The sequence below is a fragment of the Emys orbicularis genome, chromosome 4, assembly GCF_028017835.1.
Source record: "Emys orbicularis isolate rEmyOrb1 chromosome 4, rEmyOrb1.hap1, whole genome shotgun sequence".
Classification (NCBI taxonomy): Eukaryota; Metazoa; Chordata; order Testudines; family Emydidae; genus Emys; species Emys orbicularis.
In genome coordinates, this window is record NC_088686.1 from 147,147,218 (window position 1) to 147,168,325 (window position 21,108).

The 21,108-nt window shown below is 46.5% G+C and overlaps 1 protein-coding gene across 1 annotated transcript; it reads right to left on the reverse strand.

The window, feature by feature from the left end:
• Positions 1-6,612: 6,612 nt before the first annotated feature.
• ADORA3 (adenosine A3 receptor) lies at positions 6,613-10,064 on the reverse strand. Its single transcript, XM_065403954.1, has 2 exons — positions 9,715-10,064; positions 6,613-7,231 (listed from the first exon to the last, which is right to left on the reverse strand). Exons 1-2 carry the CDS (start codon positions 10,062-10,064, stop codon positions 6,613-6,615), a joined length of 969 nt encoding a protein of 322 aa, XP_065260026.1.
• Positions 10,065-21,108: the final 11,044 nt, after the last annotated feature.

A 21,108-nucleotide genomic window follows, 5' to 3' on the forward strand; every position in this document is an offset into this window, starting at 1 on the left:
CCCTGCCAGCTGTCCAGGATCCTCCCTGAGCTCCTGTTTTTTTGTACCTTAGCGGTGGCACCCTACTTAAAGTACAGCTTACGTGGGCTTAATTAGCACACAGGCCGCACATTGGGTCTCCGCATAGCCGGCACAGGAGTAAAAATCTGAGGTACTTCCAAGGGTGTCTACCACAGGTCAGAGAGAATGGTGTGTTCTGTCTCGTGCGGGAGAGTGCTTCGGACAATGCCCCAGCTGGGAAGCAGACAGGCCTTTTTAATGGTGTGATGTGGGCAATGGACTCTCTTGGCAGGGAGAAGGTTAATAGAGACTCTCCCTGAGCCCTGTAAACCACACAGGTGCCTATCCTAATTGTAGTGACCCTGACTAAGAGGGCAGTGGGCTCAGCTGGGGTGAGTTACTAAATTCCCCTATAAGAGATGTGTGCTGAGGGTAGGGGGAAAGGGTAGCCTGACAGGGCTGGGAAGAATAGAATTGTTTCCCTTCTTCTCTGGGAACTATGAGGTCTCCAATGCTGTCCATTGGGGTTCTGTTTAGGAAGGCAGGACAGAATGATTCTCTCCAAGCTTAGTGCTGTGGAGTTTCATCTGAAGATCTGGCTGGGCCAAGCATTTTTTTCTACTTGTTCATTATGTCTGGTCTCAGAAAGGCTCAGTTTGTCTATTAGTCCTATGGGGGTGTTGGTCCTGTGCCTTCTTGTGCTCACCTGGTCTCTCACAAAGGGTGTCACTGCACAGGTCCTGTGAATAAACCTTCTGTGAGGCCCACAGCTAACTAAATGGGGCCCCTGTCCAAGCCTCTGACTACCCACAGTAGCCAGCTGATCTGTCCTGTTACTGATGAACAGGGGGTTCTGCAGTGAAATCCATGTGTGCTATGCAGTCTGGCTGAGCTCCCTCACTGACCTGTTCATTACCTGAGTCCACCTGCACACCGGGGCAGACATAATCCCCTGTCACAGGCTGTGACAGGTATTAAACTGGTTCTATGGTTCATCTTAGTCAAAAGGCCAAGAACTAGAGCATTTTTATCAGTAACTTCCTTGGATGAGCGGAACAGAATTGCTCCCTTTCAACTTTCCTATAACAGCTTTTATCAGGAGAAAAAAAAAAGCCGGGGTCCTACATCCTATTTCCACTCTCTGCTCTGCTTATTAGAAACAACAGATGCTACCAATCCACTACTGCTATTTAATGTAGCTTATTGGCTGGAACTTGTTCTAGTCAAGATGTGGTTTGAAAGGGTCTTGAGACTGTTATTATTATTTGTATTCTTGTAGCAGGGCCCTGTGGTGCTAGGTGCTACCCAAACACAGGACAAAGAGCCCTTTGCCCAAAGAGCTGACCATCTACTCAGGCTGCTTTCTCTGATCACCTTGGGGAGGACAGCGGGTGTAGTTTATGCTAACTTAAATGTCAGACGTCTGGAGAAAGTTAGTATGATCTAGAGAGAATGCTGCATGTGCATTTGGATGTCACCTGAGGCAGATGCCCCTCGGATTAGAAGTCAGTCTTGCCATTGGATTGGCTGTGATACTTTATCCACCAGAGCTACATCCTGTTTTAACAATATTAACCAATTCCAACCTGCTGTGACTTATCCCAACGTCTTGTTTGTAAAATGGCAGAAGCTATAGCCTAGAATCCTCCAAGGCGATTGCAGGTAGGAGGAGTCCCCCTTCACACTCCATTGAGACATTCAGAATGGGCGAGTTCACACCAGCCTGCACCCACACCGCTCAGCATGTAACCCGCTCTTTGCTCTCTATGTATTTGACTTTGGATTTTTTTTAAACATTAGAAAAAGTAAAAGAACCTGAGCATGGCTGGCTAATCATTCCACTGTCCCCATGCCCATAGGCGTGCGCAGCACATTTCATTAGGATGTGCACCCAGGGAGCCCTGTCCCAGCCCCCATCCACTCCCTCCTACTTCCCACCCCCTGACTATCCCCTCCTGGGACCCCTGCCCCTAACTGCCCCCCAGGACCCCACCCCCTATCTAAGCCTCCCTGCTCCTTGTCCCCTGACTGCCCCCCTAGGACCCTACCCCCTACCTGTCCCCTGACTGCCCCGACCCTTACCCACACCCCCGCCCCCAGACAGATCCCCGGGACTCCCACGCCTATCCAACCACTCCCCGCCCCCTGACAGGACCCCCAGAACTCCCGACCCATACAACCCCCCCTGCTCCCTGCCTGCCCCAACCCCTCTCCACACCCCTGCCTCCTGACACGCCCGCCCAGAACTCCTGACTCATCCACCCCACCAGCTCCTTGTCCCCTGACCACCCCCTCCAGAGACCCCCCACCCTAACTGCCCCCCCAGGACCCTCCTTGCTCCCTGTCCCCTGACTGACCTGACCCCTATCCACCCCCTGACAGACCCCAGGACTCCCATGCCCCATCCAACCCCCCCTGCTCCCTGACTGCCCCCTCCAGAGACCCCCCCACCCCCCCGGGATCCCACCCCCTATCCAACCCCCCCTGCTCCTGTCCCCTGACTGCCCCCACCCCTTATCCAACCCCCCCGGCCCCGAACCCCTTACCATGAGGCTCCTAGCAGCATGTTTGGCTCCGCGCAGAGCCAGACATGCTGCCTCGCAGGAGCGGGCAGCCCCGCCCCTCAGAATGCTGCGCGCGCGGCGGCCTGGCTCCGGATGAGTGGGGAGCATGTCTGCCTCCCCGCGGAGCCAAACACTGCCCAGCGGGAGCGCGCAGCCCCGGCCCCCAGAGCGCTGTGCGCGTGGCGACATGGCGGCAGGGGAGGGGCCGGCGACTTGCTGTGCTCGGCTGGGCGCTCCGGCCCGGGAGCGCGGACCCCGTGGCTTGCCACGCCGTGAGAGTGGGGCCATTTTCCCACCCCTGCATTAGGGTGTGCCTGGGCACACCCGGCACACCCCGTGCACACGCCTATGCCTGTGCCCTGCCATGCTCCAGTGATCAGTGTATAAGAACTGCTTTTATATGTATTACAGTAGTGCCTAGAGGCACCAGCTGAGATCAGGGCTCTGGTGTGCTTGGCATTAAAGAGTTTGCAGTCCAAAAAGACAAGACTGCTAAAAAGACGGAGAAATTTCCATTTTTCAAAAGAGGACCTCAGGCAGATGGGGGAATTGAATGCAGATCTTCCAGATCCTAGTCTAGTGTCTTAACCACAAGCTTGTTCAATGTGGCTATATGGTTTTCAACCTTACAGGAAAATTAACTTTCCCTGTTTTTTTCCAAAGTCTCTTTAGTTTGCAACAGTGTATTTCACTTAATACTTAAAGCAAAGTTTCTTTTCCATCAGCTGCTCTGATAAGTGGAAGTTTGAGTCTTATTCTTTCATCACTGCTCTGGCTTCCGCTTTTTCAGGTATTAGTCCACGGAGCTTTGGCTTTTGTGGTGGTTTGCAGTTCTCTATTCTTCTGGTTTCTCTGCCGCAATCACTCTAGTTCAGGGGTAGTCAGTAGGTGGACTGTGGGCCAAACCCAGACTGCCAGATGCTTTGAAAGGACCCTAAAATCTTTTTATTTACTTATTAATATAATCATTATTGTTTTTTTCTTCTCTGGAGTCTGGACCTTGACTATACCTTAACCGAGAAATTTGGACCTTGACAAAAAATAATTGACTACCCTGGCTCTAGTTCATCCCACTTTCCATAAACACTCGTGATGCTTCCCAGTGATGTTTCAAAAATGGAGAGACAGAAGGAAAGTCAGCCTCTGGTCAGACCACATGAGGTAACACTGAATCCGGTGTTGAGAGAGAGCCAGATGTGAATGAAAGTTCTCAGGGGCAGGCAGGGCAATTAGGAAACAATGCAACTACTGAAAACTATTCAGCAATCAGTCAGAGATGTGTTCAAAGAGAGACGTGGCCTTCACTCAGATTCCCATAAGTTTTCCTTTTACTCAACTGACTTTTTTTGCTGGGCCTCCAAACACATCGGTAGCTAAAATATAAAGATGAACAAAAATACAACAGCAGGCTTGAGATATATTGCTATGAATAATGCTGAGCAGCTTTCTGTTTTCAAGACACTTTACAAACATTAAGAAACAGTCACAACACCCTGTGACGTAATTATTTTCTCCATTTGACAGATGGCAAAATTGTGAGAGTGGTTTAGTAGCTGGTTGAAAGAGAAGTCACTGACAAAGCTGTGATTAAAACTCAGGATTTCCTGGCTCAGACAACACAAGACCCCTCTCTTCAAATATTATTCAGTCAGGATATGCCCAGGCTGCTAAATACTGTATTCTGGAAAACAGGAATGCACACCTAACATCTTTTCCAACTGACCCTGGTCAACAACCCGGATGAGAAAATGTAAAAGACAAAACATGCACCTGGAATCTCTTTACTGACTTTTGAAATAATAAAAGCTGTACCTCCAGCTAGGCCAACTCACTGGTATTCCCATGAAAGAACTGGTATATTGTGCCCCTGTGGCATATTTTGTTATCCTGTCCTCCCCCAATGCTGCCTGTTATTGTCTGGTGTGATATGTCTCAGCAGGACACGTCCACTGTTGTGTGGTTCCGGGATTTATTTATTTTTTGGGGGGAGGGTTAAGTGAATTCCATGTTGATAAATGGCTCCCCATTGACAGGAACTCCTTGTAGGGCTAAGAGGGGAGTTTAGCCTCCACAGCCCATTCAGCCTTTGGCCTTTCTGCGGAGACTGCCACCAAGGGAGAGTGAGGGTTGGTGCTGCAGAAACCTGTCTTCCAGGGAATGTGCTGGAACCCAGTTCTCACAAGGTACCGAAAAGGCATCAGATGCATGGGTGTAACTGCGGCAAAAAGTGGGAAGGAGTGTCTGGATAAAAGCACTAGACCTGCAGCTGCATTGAAAGGGAAACCAAGTGTATAGCAGAAAGCTGAGTGGGGAGGACATTCCACTGTCAACCCCTCAATGGTTGGACTTATGATCAGGAGATAATAAATCTAGTTGACCAGCTCAAATCTGTCCCAGGACAGCTGTAAACAACAGTTAATAATAATATAACTGCTTTTCATTGCTATCCTGGGACAGCTCTGAGCTGATGAACTAGAGGCGAAAGGATCTATATCTCATTTATCAGTAGTCAAAGCCATTACCCCACCAGAAAATGTTCATGTCTTTGAATCAAGACTGGAGATCTTTCTAAAAATACCAAAACAAGGCAACACTCTAGCTCAACCACAAGTTATAGGCTGGTTACAGGAATCACTGGGTGAGGTTCTATGGCCTGTGTTATGCAGGAGGCCAGACTAGATGCTCACAATGATTCCTTTTGGCCTTAAAACCCATAAGCTAATCGCTGGTGCAGACAATGTGCTTTAGAAAAACATGGCTGAGTTTGGATTAGATTCTACTAATCGTGCTACCTTTGTATTTCTGGTGAAGCCTTTCTCCCCAGCACGTGTAGAATGAGAGAACAGAATATTCAGAGCCTATATTTCTCCCAGAGCCTGTTAATGCAGCAGGGTTATCAGTCTGTTTAGGTTATGAGAGTATAATTTACCCAGATAATTCAATAGCCATCCTTGATTTTATGACCACTGCTTTGTGTGATTCTTCCTGGGGGTACCCAGGGCTGTGAGGCACCTTGCAATCATCTGCCTTTAGCATGAGGAAGCCTTTTCTGTGCCTGCTGGGGGTCAGCTCCACAACTCCACTGGCCATGGGCAACATAATCGCTCCCCTCTAGGCCTTGCAGGCCCTGCTGTCATTCTGCAGGTTAGCAATAGGCACACTCCAACCTCTGAGCATCTCCCTGGAGTGACTAGCCCCTGCGCCACTCACAGTATTCACAGATTTGCTGCTTCCAAAGAAATGGTACAAGCCAGCTTACCAGTCCCACTTCAGAGCACCACTCCGCTGAACACACAGCACTGAGATTTGTTCATAGTTAAATCAAATACAAGTTTATTTAACAACGCATAACAATTCAAGTAGAAGCAAGTAGAAATATTGGAAACAAATGGTTCCATAAAGAATAAAATCATAGCATGCATTCTAGAGCCTAGACTTAATTAACAAGATACTCTCATGGCTAGTAGAGTATTGCTCCTCTAAAAATCCTTGCAGCACTTTGCAGCCAGGCTGGCTATGACCCCTCCCTTGCACGAGATATGCATGCTGTCAGTTTGCCTCCAAGGTGAAGGTTTCAGTGTGTCCCTTTGCACACCAAGATATACCCAAAACAATCCTTTGTCTTTATTCATAAGCAGGAAACTCTCCTTTTGTTTTTTCTTCCTGTAGATTTCCTCTCTTGTAGATTTTCACAGTCTCTTAATTAGCACCTGGCTCAATATGCAAATAGGCATACATTGTGAGATACGCACTACACACTACACAAATGACCAGACGGAGATATTACCACTTGTCTGAAAAGAACATTACCGAGGTATGTGACATGCTTTGACTCGAAGACCTTAAGAACATTATTTTCAATATAGATACATAACTCATTAAATATTATCCATCCATACATATTGCAATGGTTATGATGACCAGTGGGCTACTGGCTCTCGGTAGAGACCTCATTTGCCATCATTTGGTGAATTATTATGCATATATGTGACCCAGGGAATCCCTGTAAAATCCTATGCGTGCCCCTTGGACCCTCTGCCAGTTGGCATCAAGGGGTCACTGGGTCGCACTCTGATGTTTGCTCCATGCTAGAACTGACCGGCTTTGGACTCATGCGCAGGACATAGGTTCTTAAAATAAGAGTATAAGTGTCTTTGAACTTCTTTATCTTGCAAGCATAGACAACGGGGTTCATGACCGAATTGGAGTGAGACAGCAGAATGCTCACGTACAACAGATGCGACGGGATTTGACAGTTGGGACAGAAATGGTCGATACAGTTTAGAATGGACAAAGGCAGCCAACAAATCGCAAACAAGAAGAGGACGAGGGCCAAAGATTTGGCTGCCTTGAACTCCTTCCCGTAAAACACTCCTGCATTCGTGTTTGTTGCACTTTGACTTAGCTTTGTCCGGATAATGTAGAAGATCTCGATGTACAGAGCACACATGAGGATCAGAGGGATGAGGATCCAGGCGAAGAAGCTGAAATACACCATGTAGTCCATGCTCATCACAGAGGCGAATTTACACTTGAATTCACTGGACTTTTTTGGGTCAATCCTTTTATTCCATCCGAACATGGGGACAAATCCTGTCAGCAAGGACAACAACCAGCAAATTCCAAGAGCCACCCAGATTCTTCTCTTCGTGGTGATTATTCTGTACCTGAAAAACACCAACCCTGTTAGATGCAATTCTTTAGCGACAGTGAAGCAGCATCCAAGAACTCCTGCCTTCAAGGGCTGTAGGTTCATTTGTGGCCGACTTGCGTGCTCAGCTGTCTTTTGGGCAAGGTATCTTATTGCCGGTACTTGGTACCATATGTGGAATGATTAACTAGTTTTAACCAAGTCTGTCTCTTACCATTTGGCCTGCTTTGGATGACCACATTTCTGGTCTGGTGCTGATCTCAGCATGTCTGAGGCAGGGATTTGATTGCCATCACCAGCAGCTGATTCTGCAGGCTACCTTCCAGCTTTCCTTTAAGTACCTCTCCATTCATACTGTAATTTACACTATTCCCCCAGACTATACTATTCCTCTACACTTTTGATGTAGAACCTTTGCTCAAAGAAATATGGCCTGATGTGTTAATTTAGATGGGGGAAAAAAAAGAAACCAAAGAGTCACTGCCCAACATTAAACAAGGCAGAGACCTCAGCCTGCTTAGCATCACGGCAAACACACTGTTGAAAGTCTTTTAAACCTTTTTATTAAAGATTCAGAAAATAACTCAAAAACAGTGAAAGCCTTTGAAATGTAAAGGATTAAGTCAGGCTTTCATTTTACCAACATCCCGACCCTTTCCCTTTCGCTGGAGAGAGTTTTGAGAAAGAACCCCTTTCCCCTTCCCATTTGACAGTATCTTAGATGGTAATAACTGTCCTTTTGGGAAAAGAGAAGGCGTTAGTTATGATGTGCTGGAGCTGTCATAGATGCTGTTGTTAAACTTCAGTCTCACTTCCCAGAGGACAAGACAAAACAAACGCGCACAAAGGGGGAAAGAAAAGAATGGCAAAGATAGAAAATGCAACTTCTGTCTCTGGTGTTGACTCTCACTGCTGGAAAAACACAGGCCCAGCACGCGGTCTGATCAGCCACTCCGAGTTGGTCTTTTGAGGGCATTGCTTTTAGCTGCCTCTTTCTGGTCACAGGCTTACACCAGTGTTGTAAAATAGACAGTCTTGGCTGGTTGAGCCAGACTCTTAAACAGAAGACAAAAGAAGAAACATGGGAAAGAGAAGAAATCAGGGTGTGGAAGGAAAAGAACATCTTGGGGGGCGGTGAGGTGTGACAAAGTCTCACATCTTAGACGGTGTTCGGGATTTAGTCAGAGCTGATGGAGGTGGCGCGATGCTATCTGGGTCCCTCTCTCGTGGCCCAATCTAGTCACAACATCTGTCAGGATTAGCATGAAGGAAGTCCGGGGACCCAGGAGACATCAGGGCATGCAGCCGTCATGGTGAAGCTCACTCCTAACCCTTCTTTCATCTTTTAGTCAGACAGCGTCACAGTAGCCAGCTTTCCCCCCAACGTCCTAGACCTAATTTCTGACCCACCAATTTTGGTTCATTGATTACTGGTCCCACACTTCTCTTGTTTACCAGGCATAATCTTAACAAGGTCCTTAATTATATCTGTAGGTTTTTTAGTTTAGACTTATGCAGTTTTTCTGTTTCCCTTTTGCACCTTTTCCCATCAACATATGTTGTTACAGGTCATGGTGATATTTTATGAACTTTCACTCACTTCTTACAGTTGACCTCACAATTAAGGTAAATGTAGACCCAATTACGACACCAGGACCGTGTACTGTCTGACCCTGTGCCGTGTTGTTGTTGTTTTGGGGGGGAGGGGGGTGTTTTATGCATGCACTTGGCCACTCAAATTATAGAAAAAAGGTGTGTTTTTATAAAATCCTCTTATTAGAACTTGCTGTTCACTCTGTGCCCCTTTCTCATTTTGACCCAGTGCTGGCGTTGATGGGAGTATTTGAAGTGACTAGCCCCAAAATAAACAAACACAGAAATAATATAAAAATTAGGTCACACACCCAACAAAATGACTGAAGAATGAAATCATGTTTCACCATGATCCCAGCAGTTCTCTGATCCCTATAGGCAATTCAATAATTAATACTTATTTTTTATATTGTGGTAGCACTTAGGGGCCCCAAACACGGGTCAGGACTCCACTGTGCTAGCTGCAGGACAAACACAGAGCTACGAGATAGTCCCTGCCCCCACAGAATGGCTCTTAAATTGATTTTACAAAGAGAGAATCTTTCTCTTTTTCGAACATACATTTAAAGTGAATTTACTGCTTCAGAGACTTGCCTGATTAGAAGCCACTTCAAAAGATGGGGGAGCAGGGAGCATCTGTCAACACAGAACCATAGAAATGTAGGGCTGGAAGTGATCTCAAGAGGTAATTTAGTCTATCCCCAATCCTGAGGCAGGGTAGAGTAAAACCTCGGTGTTGCAAGGCAGGTGTGAGATAGGGGGTATGAGCACTGGGGGAGATGGACGAGCGTGCCTCCAGGTCTGAGCTGGGGTGTGGAGACCAGGAGGGGCATTAGAGCATTAATTGAACTTCCATGTAATATGAACAATAACTTGAAAATGCAACAACTAAACAGACTGACTCACCTGGTGGGCAGCTTCACTCTTAGGTACCTGTCGATCGCTATAGCCAGGAGAGACAGGATGGAGGCATTAGTGAAAACCACCATCAGGCAGCACATGAAGAGGCAGGAGTAGAAGTGGATGTCGACTCCCAGGCTCACCACGATGGCCAGCGGCATGACAAGGATGCCCACGGCTATATCGGCCAGTGCCAGGGAGATGATGAAGTAGAAGGTATTTGTCTGAAAAGCTGGGTTCAGCTTCACCACCCAGATGACCAGGATGTTGCCCACGGTTGCAGATATCCCAATAATGAACTCGATGGTGATGTAAACTGCATCCAGGCTGCTTAGAGTCAAGCTGCTGTTTGTCATGGCGAATAGCAGGGGGCCTCCTCTGCAGGCTCAAGGAAGGAGGAAGATGCCAACAAGAACAAGCTTGAGTAGGATTTTTCTTCCACAATGGCACCAAAACTCAGCTCTCCCAGTGACTTTCCTCACAATAACTACAGAACCGTGCAGAACTTTATGTCCCCATGGAATCATGCAATTAACTGGCTGTTACCCCTCCTTAGCATCGCACAAGAGTAAATTGCACCTGGATATCCATGCCATATGATCCTTCCTTGTGATTTCTCCTTGTTAATGCCAGAACATCTCTGTGGCTCCTTCAATCTCCTTTGAGCACTCTGGACATTTCTTTTGAAGTGATCAGAAATCTTGTAGCAACCCAGCCAAAAATTTACCTGCCTTCACTTGCTCTAGCTGTTGTCACTTCCCAATGACTCTATTTTAAAGCTGTGAAAACCCTTTTTTTTTTTTTTTTTTAGAATTACCCATGTCAGTCAACCACATGTGACTGTAGATAAGCAAATTCTACTCTTCTTAGGAAGTGAGGCAGTGAAGAGGAAGCAGGGCTGGCTCCAGCATTTCTGCCGCCCCAAGCAAAAAAAAAAAAAAAAAAAGCCGCGATTGGCGGCGGCAGTTCGGCGGCAGGTCCTTCGCTCCTAGAGGGAGTGAGGGACCCGCCGCCCCTGAATTGCCGCACGTGCCGCCCCTCTCCCTTGGCCGCCCCAAGCACCTGCTTGTTAAGCTGGTGCCTGGAGCCGGCTCTGAGAGGAAGTCACCAGGATGTTCTGGTTTGATTTCAGCTCCCCATTTGACTTTCAGCTCCTGGTGTGTTAATCTTCAACTAAACCTCTGAATGGGTGGGGGCCCAGCTATCTTGGAGATCCCCCGACCTGCACTGCTGACCTTCTGAAACAGCTGTGCACCTTGGGACACTGCTGTGACTAGGATGGTCCTGTCATAATGCAGAGGCAAAGCCTTTTCAATGGAAGGCCCTGGACTGTGGAATTCATTAGTGCTAGACATCAGAATGAGTTCAAGCCTCATCATATTCAGAGAGCAATGCACAGTTCTTTCAGTTCTTCAGATTCTTAGTCTGCACCTATCACCGTGGTATGTAGGTGCAGAAAGGTCTCCCCACCACAAAACTGCTGAAGAATGAGCCAGCACTGTTCATGGATAGCGGAAAGAAGTGGTGGAAAAAGGCAGCAGGGAATTAGGAAAGAGAGAGAGAGAATAACTAAACTAAGCTGAAAGTATCCGAGTTTGTTATGGGAAAGCATTTGTGTGACCCTTACATTTGTATTTCATGGTAACTGGGTACTCAGAAATACAGATAGTCATATGCTATCACAGAAGAAAGGCAGAATGGCAAGATGAAAACACTCATAAATGCCAAACTTTTATCCAGGTTCCAAAAGTGCCCTGTAAAAAACAGAAATCCAGCCCAAGTGATACTGCTATTACAGGGTCCACCCTGGAGCTCTTTTCCAGTGCCCTCTGATCCCACTCCCATGCCTGACCTTTAACTGCTTGCGTTGTAATGGTCTATATTATATTGCTCACTCATCAGGGGAATAACTTTATCCTCCTAATGTAAATAATAAACGATGCTATAATCAAAAGAATGGAATGAAACATAACCTTTGGAAGGCAACATGTACAATGTTCACTTCCTTAAATGTCTGTTGTCTCGAAGCTGACATAACTTGGTGCCAGAACCCATGATGTGGAAGTGAAATCAACCCAGGATCTTAAGTGGTATGACAACTCAGGGGAAAATAAAACGAAAAAGCAAAGATACTTCTGCACAGTGTGCTCAATAAAAACAGACACTGGGCCAAATTTATCCTGGGTGTAACCTCACTGAAATCAGTGGCATCACTCCTCATTGACCCAAGTGTAATTCAGAGGAGAACTCTGCTTAGTGAAATTACGGTAGACATGATGATCATTAATCTTGCTGCATTGGGATGTGACTGAGGTTCGGTAGGGATCTGGTCCAAAGCCCACCAAAGCCAATGAAGCAGGTCCCTAGTGAACCCCAGGCATATCCATTCCATTGACATCAATAGATTTAGGATCAGGCCCTTGTAGAGTGGGGAGCCATAGCTTTGAATGAGGCTACTTATGCTGAGAATAAGCCTCATTCAAAGACACAGTTCTGCCTTGCAATGAACACATACAAGAGGTCAAGGCACACGTCATCTACCCATACTATCTGTGTGCTCCTAGAGTGTGGACTCTACTCTGGCAATGAGACAGCTGAGGGCAAGGAGGAATTAGCTTATAAATAAGCACAGCAAGCATCCAAATCTGCAGAAATTCCCATGTCCAGCTGTCTGCAGAACAAGCAGCAATTTCAACTAGAACAGTTTTCCCCAGCCTAGGTGGGCAGCATAGATATATGTTTCACTCACCTGCCCAGCTATAAGTAAAACTGAGTACGGACAAACCCACACTCCTCTTTGCCTGCTGAGAATGACCTCGTCTCATGTTATTTTATGCTGCAGTATGCTGCATTCAGCAGCTTGATATGGATAGATGTGTGTGCGAGTGTGTGTGTGCACTTGTAGGATAGACTGTGAAACAACCAGGGTGCTGAAGGAAGGGTGTGCATAAATGCATGATGTGTGAACACATGTTGGGTACATGAAGGAGCCTGTAAAACTCACACATATGGGTTATTTGTAACATTTGTTTCCTGGCAACACTAAAGTTATGCATGGTCCAGAGAAGTATGTTACAGAGCAGGGGCTAGTGCTACTAATTTGAGAAGATTATTTGAAAACACAGCCGAAAGAGGAAACCCTCCTATTCAGAGATACGTGACACATCTACATCTTCTTCTTCTGCCACTATCTGTGACCAGATAAGAGTATTTACCACATCCTGAATTCAGCAGAGCCCCTAGCACTCCCTCCAACCCTTTTGGCCACAGCAAATGCACTGGGAGCTCATGTTCAGCTGATTATCCACTATGACCCCTAAGTCTTTTTCAGAGTCACTGCTTCCCAGAATGGAGTCGCCTACCCTATAAGTAAGACTGACATTCTTTGTTCCCTACTGTATTACTTTACATTTGGCCAAATTGAAACACATATTGTTTGCTTGCACCCAGCTTATCAAGTGATCCAGACCGTTCTGTATCGGTGACCTGTCCTCTTCATTATTTACCACTCCCCCGATCTTTGGGTCATCTGCAAGCTTTATCAGGGATGATTTCATATTTTCTTCCAGGTCACTGATAAAAATGTTAAAATATCATAGGGTCAAGAACTGATCTCCGCAGGACCCCACTAGAAACACACCCATTCGATGATGACTTTCCGTTTACATGTTGAGACCTATCAGTTAGCCAGATAATAATCCTTTAATGTGTGCCATATTAATTTTATACCTTTCTAGTTTTCTAATCAAAATGTCATGCAATATTAAGTCAAATGCCTTATAAATATAAGTATATTAATCTCCACTATTACCTTTATCAACCAAACTTGTAATCGCATCAAAAATATATCAAGTTAGTTTGACAGGATGCATTTTCCATAAACCCATGTTGACTGGCATTAATTATATTACCCTCCTTTAATTTTTATTAATCAGATACCATAGCAGCTGTTCCATTAATTTGCCCAGGATTGAAATCAAGCTGATAGGCCTATAATTTCCTGGGTCTTCCTGTTTAAATATTTTTAAATATTTGCACAACATTAGCTTTCTTCTAGTCCTCTGGAGCTTCCCCAGTGTTTCAAGATTTATTGAAAATCAGCATTAATGATCCAGTGCCTTCCTCGGCTCTCTCTTTTAAAACTCTCAGATACAAGTTTGCCAGACCTGTTGATTTTTAAAAATGTCTAATTGTCTAAACTTATAATAGCTGCTGCATAACGTCCTCCTGAGTTACTGTTGGAATGGAAAGTATATCCTCTCTGTCATCTGATATGAATACATTATCAGGCTTTTCCTAAATACAGAACAGAAAATGTATTGAACACTTCTGCTTTTTCTGCATTATTACTGACAGGTCTACGAGTGCCATCTAATAACAGATCAATGCCATTGTTAGGATTCTTTTTGTCCTAATATACTTAAAAGACTCCTCATTGTCCCTTACTCTTCACGCCCTAGATTTCTCCCTGTGTCCTTCTGTTTCCCTTGTCAATTTTCTATCATTCCAAACTTTTAATATATATTTATTTCTTTATATTCATTGCCATCAACTTCTTTTTTTCTATGTGTTATATATTGTTTTTCGGGTTTGGTTGATTTTTTTAACATCATAGTTACCTCGCTCGACTGTGGGATGGAGTACTTCGGGTATCTAGTAAAATATTCTTAAATACTTCCCAATGATCATTACATTTTTCTGTTCAAATCCTCTCCCACTTGATTTGCCTCATAACTGTTTTCAGCTTTGTGAAATTGGCTCTTTTAAAGCACCAAGTAGATATATTACTGGTATGGACTTTATTTCTGTTTGCACACAACAAATGTGATCAAGCAACCCCTGGGCATTTTTAGGTCTGTGAGCAATTCCTCATGATCTGTCAAGACGAGGTCTAGTATAGAATTCCCCCATGTTGGATGCAACACTTTTCTGAGTTAGGAAATTTTCATCAATAATGTTTAGAAATTGTGAGGACGTTTTAGTACTGGCCGCATGAGACTTCCAGCATACGTCACTCAGACTGAAGTCCCCCATCCCCCACACTGAATAGAACCACAAGGACTGCTGCACTAGCGGGGAGAGGATAAAATGGGGCCCAGCTAAGAACACCCCATCCTCTGGACACTCTCCTAGATCCCAAACTGTACAGAGGAGACCCCCTCAATCTGGGGCCACTAGGAGGTGCTTCCCCTAACCTCTGCCATGTGGCCTGAGGGGAAAACTGCAGAAAGAAGCCAGCGGGAGCCCAGCGGGTGGGAGCAGAACCAGGCAAGCAGGTTCTGAGAACTTTCTACAGTTCTGATTATGTTTTCTCTGCCCTCTGCTGAATGGCTGTTTGCTCCAGGCCTCACAGTCTCTTCACCCCACACCTACCTACACCTCTGACCCTCTTCTCCCCTGTCCTGTCCCCCTCCTCCTCCTTGCGGTTAATGGCAGGGGTCTCTGTCTCGGGCCCCGCGGAGGTATCCACGGTGGTCTGCGTGGTGCTTGTGACGTCTCTGCCAAGTGCAGCATGCAGCTCGTTGTAAAAGCAACAGGTCTGCAGCTCAGGACCAGATAGACTGCTGGCTTCCCTGGCCTCATGGTATGTTGCCGCACTTCCTTCGCTGTCAAGTGGCACTGCTGCTGGTCCCTGTCGTACCCCTTTGCCTGCCTCCCCAGTGCAATCTTTTTGTAAACGTCCACATTTCTGCAGCTGGTCCATAGCTCTGCCTTCTCCCCGTAGGCCCAGGAGATCCTGACAGGAGTGCGTCTAGAGCATGGAGCCGGCACGCAACCAAGGAACTGCTGGGCATGCTCACCAAGGTGGGCAATCAGGAAAAGGCATTTCAAAAATCCACAGGGGCGTTAGAGTGGGGGAGGGAATGGCTTCTGGTCCCCATGACTCCTGGGCAGGTATAAGTCTAATCAACTCAGCATAGCTTTGCTGTATGCCAGATAGGGAAATCTGAGGGAGAAGACTGGAGTTTAACTAAGTCCTTGGGGAACCGAGTGAAAGAGGTCTTGGGGGAACCCCAACACTTACGTCCACATAACTTTGTAATGTACCCCAGGCCTAATGATATGGGAGTAGCTGGAGTAGTAGGAAATAGCTCAGACTAAGCCATACTTTTCTAAATCCCATTGTCTGGACTAGCAGTTATTTGTACATTCTTGGTTACTGTGGCCGAGGTGGTAGGGTAATGGGTTGAGGTACCAATAATTGGATATGGAACCTTTCATCTCTAGGCCATCAGCTCAGATCTGTGCCAGGTTAGAATCATAGGACAGGAAGGGACCTTGAGAGGTCATCTAGTCCAGTCCTCTGCACTCAAGGCAGGACTGGCTATTACCTAGACCATCCCTGACAGGTGTTTGTCCAACCTGCTCTAAAAAATCCCCAATGATGGAGATTCCACAATCTCCCTGGGCAATTTATTCTAGTGCTTAACCACCCTGACAGTTAGGAAGTTTTTCCTAATGTCCAACCTAAACTGCCCTTGCTGCAATTTAAGCCCATTGCTTAAGCCCAGAGGTTAAGGAGAACAATTTTTCTCCCTCCTCCTTGTAACAACAACAGTACTTGAAAACTGTTATCATGTCCCCTCTCAGTCTTCTCTTCTCCAGACTAAACAAACCCAATTTTTTCAATCTTCCCTCATAGGTCATGTTTTCTAGACCTTTAATCATTTTTGTTGCTCTTCTCTGGACTTTCTCCAATTTGTCCACATCTTTCCTGAAATGTGGTGCCCAGAACTGGACACAATACTCCAGTTGAAGCCTAATCAGCATGGAGTAGGCCTCAACTGGAGTATTGTGTCCAGTAACGAGTGCAAGTTTTTACCAACTTATCATAGGTGCAACCACAAGGCAGAAGAGAGAGAAACGTCTCCTGGAAAGAAACATTTTACTTTCCCAGTGGTTACCTTACTCACAGAATTTGTTCAGTTCAGCCCTCTATTAAAATAGGGCCCTTCTGCAACACTTGGATTCTTAACACACACTCTTCCCTCCACCCCAAACTGATTCAGGTGTATTTGGACTTGGTTTTGGTTCAGGCCCATCTTAGTTTAAAAAATGTTTTCTGTGTGACCTGGGCCCTGTATATTCCATGGCAGCAGACTATGACATGGAATCCATCATCTTCCACAGAATAGTGTTACAAAGTCTCAGTTTCCATTGAAAAAATGGTGCTTATGGCAGAGAAGAAACCCTTGAAAATATGAACCAAACATCTTCCTGAGTCTGCAGACAGCTTGAAACAATTGCTCTGAGCATGGTGACCCATCCCATTCATTTCTGTGGGGTATCCTTTGGTTTCAGAGTAACATTGTCAGCAATGTGCAGTGTTCCACCGGAGAGCCAGCTAAGGTGCTTTCCTCACAATCAAAACCAGTTCCCTGGTCACTATAAACCACAACTGGTTCCTCTCCAGCTTCCCAGACCTCCACAGCAACTGCCTCAAAGGAGGTCAGCATTGTTAACTCCAAAAGCCTTGCCAAGCTGAACACTGAAAATGTGGGGACACTGTTCAATACACTGACATGCATGTTCATATAAGTAACATTAGAACCCACTCCCATGCAGTGTGGTGCTCTGTCTTCCTCCACTGGTGGCTCAGCTGAGGTTGAGGCACGTGGGCGGTGGGTATCATAGGCTGGGGGAGGCTGAGCCTCACCAAACAGCCAGGCGTGGCCCCGCCCACACTTCGCCCCCAGCCCCCTCCTGCTTCCTGTTCGGTGGGCGGCTCTTCCCCTGTGCCGTGGCCCTGGCTCAGGCTGGTGCTGGAGTCGCTCCGTCCTCCCAGCACTCTGAGGATGTGTGGGGAGGAGGGGGCTGGGGCTGCACTGCCCGCCTTCTCGGCGCTCTGGGGCTGGGGCCGTGCTGACTGCCCTCCCGGCGCTCCAGGGCTGGGGCTGCATTGCCCGCCTACCCAGCGCTCCAGGGCTGGGGGCATTAGCCTGGGGCAGGGGCCAGCAGCTGCGATGGGGGGCTCTGGCCTCTGGCCGCGGGGGGACGGTGCAGAAGGGGTGGGGTTGGGAGCTAGCCTTCTCAAGCCAGCAATTCATGCACCACCTATGATTTATGAGCCTGCTGCAGGTCTAGCTAACAGAGCCGGGTCTTTTAGCGTGGGCAATAGAGGCTTATGTATTTGGATGTAGCCATCCCAAATTTGTTCCTGGCTGTTGCTGACCCACCCAGGTGCTTAGTGTAACAATTGCCTCATTCACTTCCCACCTGCTACCCCAGAACGCTGCGGACTCTTGCCACAGAGTTGAGATCCAGCTTGCTGGGGAGTATCTGGGAGGTTATGTGCACAACATATAGATACAGTCAGCCGATTCCTGTGCTCCCAGCAAGCTTAGCCCAACCCGGATGGCATTCTAGGACAGTGGGGGAGCATGGCGTTTTTGTGTTGAGATTCAATCAGCAGGAGGCCATGACATCGTGCAAGCCTTTACCAAGCTACTCTGCAGCAAGATAGGGTTAAGAGAGAACATTATCAGGCTGTCTGTAACTGCTTCCAAATCTAGCAGATACCTGATAGGAAGCCCCCGTCACACGCATGGAGCTGCAATGCAGAGAGAAGCATTTTAGAAGCCTATAGATAACGAAGATTGGTGGGCTGGAGTCAGATCAGTCTTTGAGTGGAGGCGTTATTACTTAGCCAAGCCTGAATTAAAGGTTTGTTGATTTATGAGCTACAAGAATAAATCCCACTCACTTTCCTTCTGCAGTGTCACAGCTTCCTGAAGCTCATGTATTTTTGTATTTTGAAGACACTAGGATCCAGAACTCATGTTTGAGCAGGTGCTACTGCCCCCACATCCCACCTCAGCCAACTCTCAGACCCTTCTGGGGACAGGTTTAATAACAGCAGAACTATGAATGTCTCCGACTGACCCCCCAGGTGGTCTTGTTTAATCAAGTCTCACACAAATAGTTTTCAGGTATACAGTGTTGTTGTATGTCAGCCCCAGGATATTAGAGAGACAAGGTGGGTGAGGAGCCATTGAAAACTGCTCTCAAAGTTCGGTTTTCCAGCCAGTTGTGCATCCACTTTACACTAGGTTCATCTAGACTATATTTCTCTAGTTTGTTTATGAGGAGGTCATGTGAGACAGTATCAAAAGCCTTACTAAAGTCAAGATATATGACATCTATTGCTTTAGGAAACGTAATACCCTTATGTCCCTTTGCATTCCCTTCCTCCTCCCCTCTTCCCCCCCCCCCCCCCCGCAAACACACACACACACTTGAGCAACTCACGCTTTACCACTCGTTCACACATCAGCACATCCATGAAAGGAGAGAAGAGGAAGAAGGAAGCTGCTCTCTGTTCTGGCCTGGAGCCAGATCCATCTCTAGTTTCATTGTAATGGGCAGTGGCGTTGATGTAAAATGATTGAAAGATAGTAAAGATTATTTGTTTCTAATTTTTTTTTAATCAACATGTTAATAAACCCTGTACCCAGTTCAATGCCCATCTACCAAAGCGCGGTGTGCTCCACAAATACCACAGACAGGCAGATGTGTCAGAAGGAACAAGGTCTGAGATGGGATGTTGTCTGAAACATGCAGTCTGGAATGCTCAGGCCCAGCTCCTACAAAGTGTCTGCTCCAATTGTCCTGGCTGGAAGCCTGGTTTACCTCGTCTCACTGGTTGCTGAGCCCTGGATGTAGGGGAATCTTTGATCTCTAAAGGATGGTGCCCACTACATTAGGATTTACATTTTCACAAGTAGTCACTGATTTGGGTGCCTCCGTTTTTTGGTAGCCAGCTTGAGACTGGACACTAAAGCACCAATTTAGGCTGGATTTTGAAAGCTGCCAAGCACCCAAAAGTCCAGTTACTGTCAATAGGAGATGCAGGTTCGCGGCACTTCATTATCCAGGGCCTAGATAGCACAAGTTGGTCCTTCAAAATTTAGACAGCACTTTTGAAAATTTGGCCCCAAATCCCAGACCTTGCATATTGCTTAGACTTGCTAATCAGTGGCCAACACAGAATGACTCTACACAGCTAGCAATATAGGCTGAGATTTTCAAAGCTTTCTAGGGGATTTGGACACTTAATGAGAATTGGGTATCCAGATTCCTTGGGTAGTTTTGAAGAATCTCAGCCATGAACTATACAGCGTGAGGCTATTTTCCACCAGTCCATCCAAAGCAGCTGTTAATCTCACTGCTGATCAAGGGATGGAAAAAGAACTTGTTAAAATAATGTTTAAAAAAATGTTATGGGGAATCTTTCTGAAAAACAGCCATAAGATGGCAGCACTTTCCTGAATCAAACCAACCTGGAGAGACAATGTCTCCTATGAGTTTCATGAGTTGATTAACACCAGTGCTAGCAGAGGGAATTATGGTATACAGAGTCAGACCTGTTCAGTTTGTCCTCCCCTTCCGTGGGTGTTCAGTATCTAAAGTGACAATTAAATCTTCAAAGGTTCCCTTTGCTGTGATGTCTATAAAAAACTGGGCAAGGATTAGATGGATGGTGGGCTGGGACTGCTGCTCATCACACTAGCCAGTTCTGTCTCTTCGTGCTGCCCCCGCCGGTCTGTTGTACTCCCCCTGTCCTCTCCTCTTGCACTTAGATCATCAGTGCTTGGGGGAAGGGACTGTGGTTTTGTTCTGTTTGTACAGCACCTAACACAATGAGGTCCTGCTCTCTGCCTGGGGCTCTGGGGCATTATGGTAATACAAATAAATAAGAAGAATTAGCGATTCTGAGGCATGCGATGGAAAATAATAAAATCCACCCTTTCAACCTCGATCATAGGCCAAAATTCCTCCAGGGTGTTGCCTGTTGACTCCAGCAGGTTGTCACAAGGGCTGACTTTGGCCCTAGATGTCATTTTCCCCTCCGTACCGGTCCTTCCTTTAAGAGTGCTCCCTTTTGTCTTCTCGATTCTATTTAAGGCAACTGCTCCTTAAGGCAGTGAAGCTACCAAGAATTGTCCTGGTATTTTGCCAAAGAGTGAATGTCATTCTGCATGTGAAGCTACTAGAGAACGTTACAAAAGCCCAACCCTGGCCCTGTCGGATTTCTCCTTTCAGAGTTTAAAAGGCAATAAGGTGTCTGGTGAGTGAAACAGAACCGAGTGGAGTTCAACATCTGAGCTAGAAAGGTGGGGATACACTGGGACGAGGCTTAGCCCACTCTGAGTTGCACAAGAATGCCTTGCGGATGGATTCTTACTGAATGTTTCTTACTGCAGCAGTGCCTACCCTTATGGAAAAGTCCCACAGTATGTAACAGAGACTGATACTCTTTCTGTAGGATTTTATTTGAATCAGTCTATAGAATTTAATAGAGGTATAATAGATCTATAGGTTTTCTTGGCGTGAAAGCCCTTCGGGACCAGGGGCTTTCTCTTCTGGTGTGTGTAAACAGTGCCTACCCTATTGTTGTCT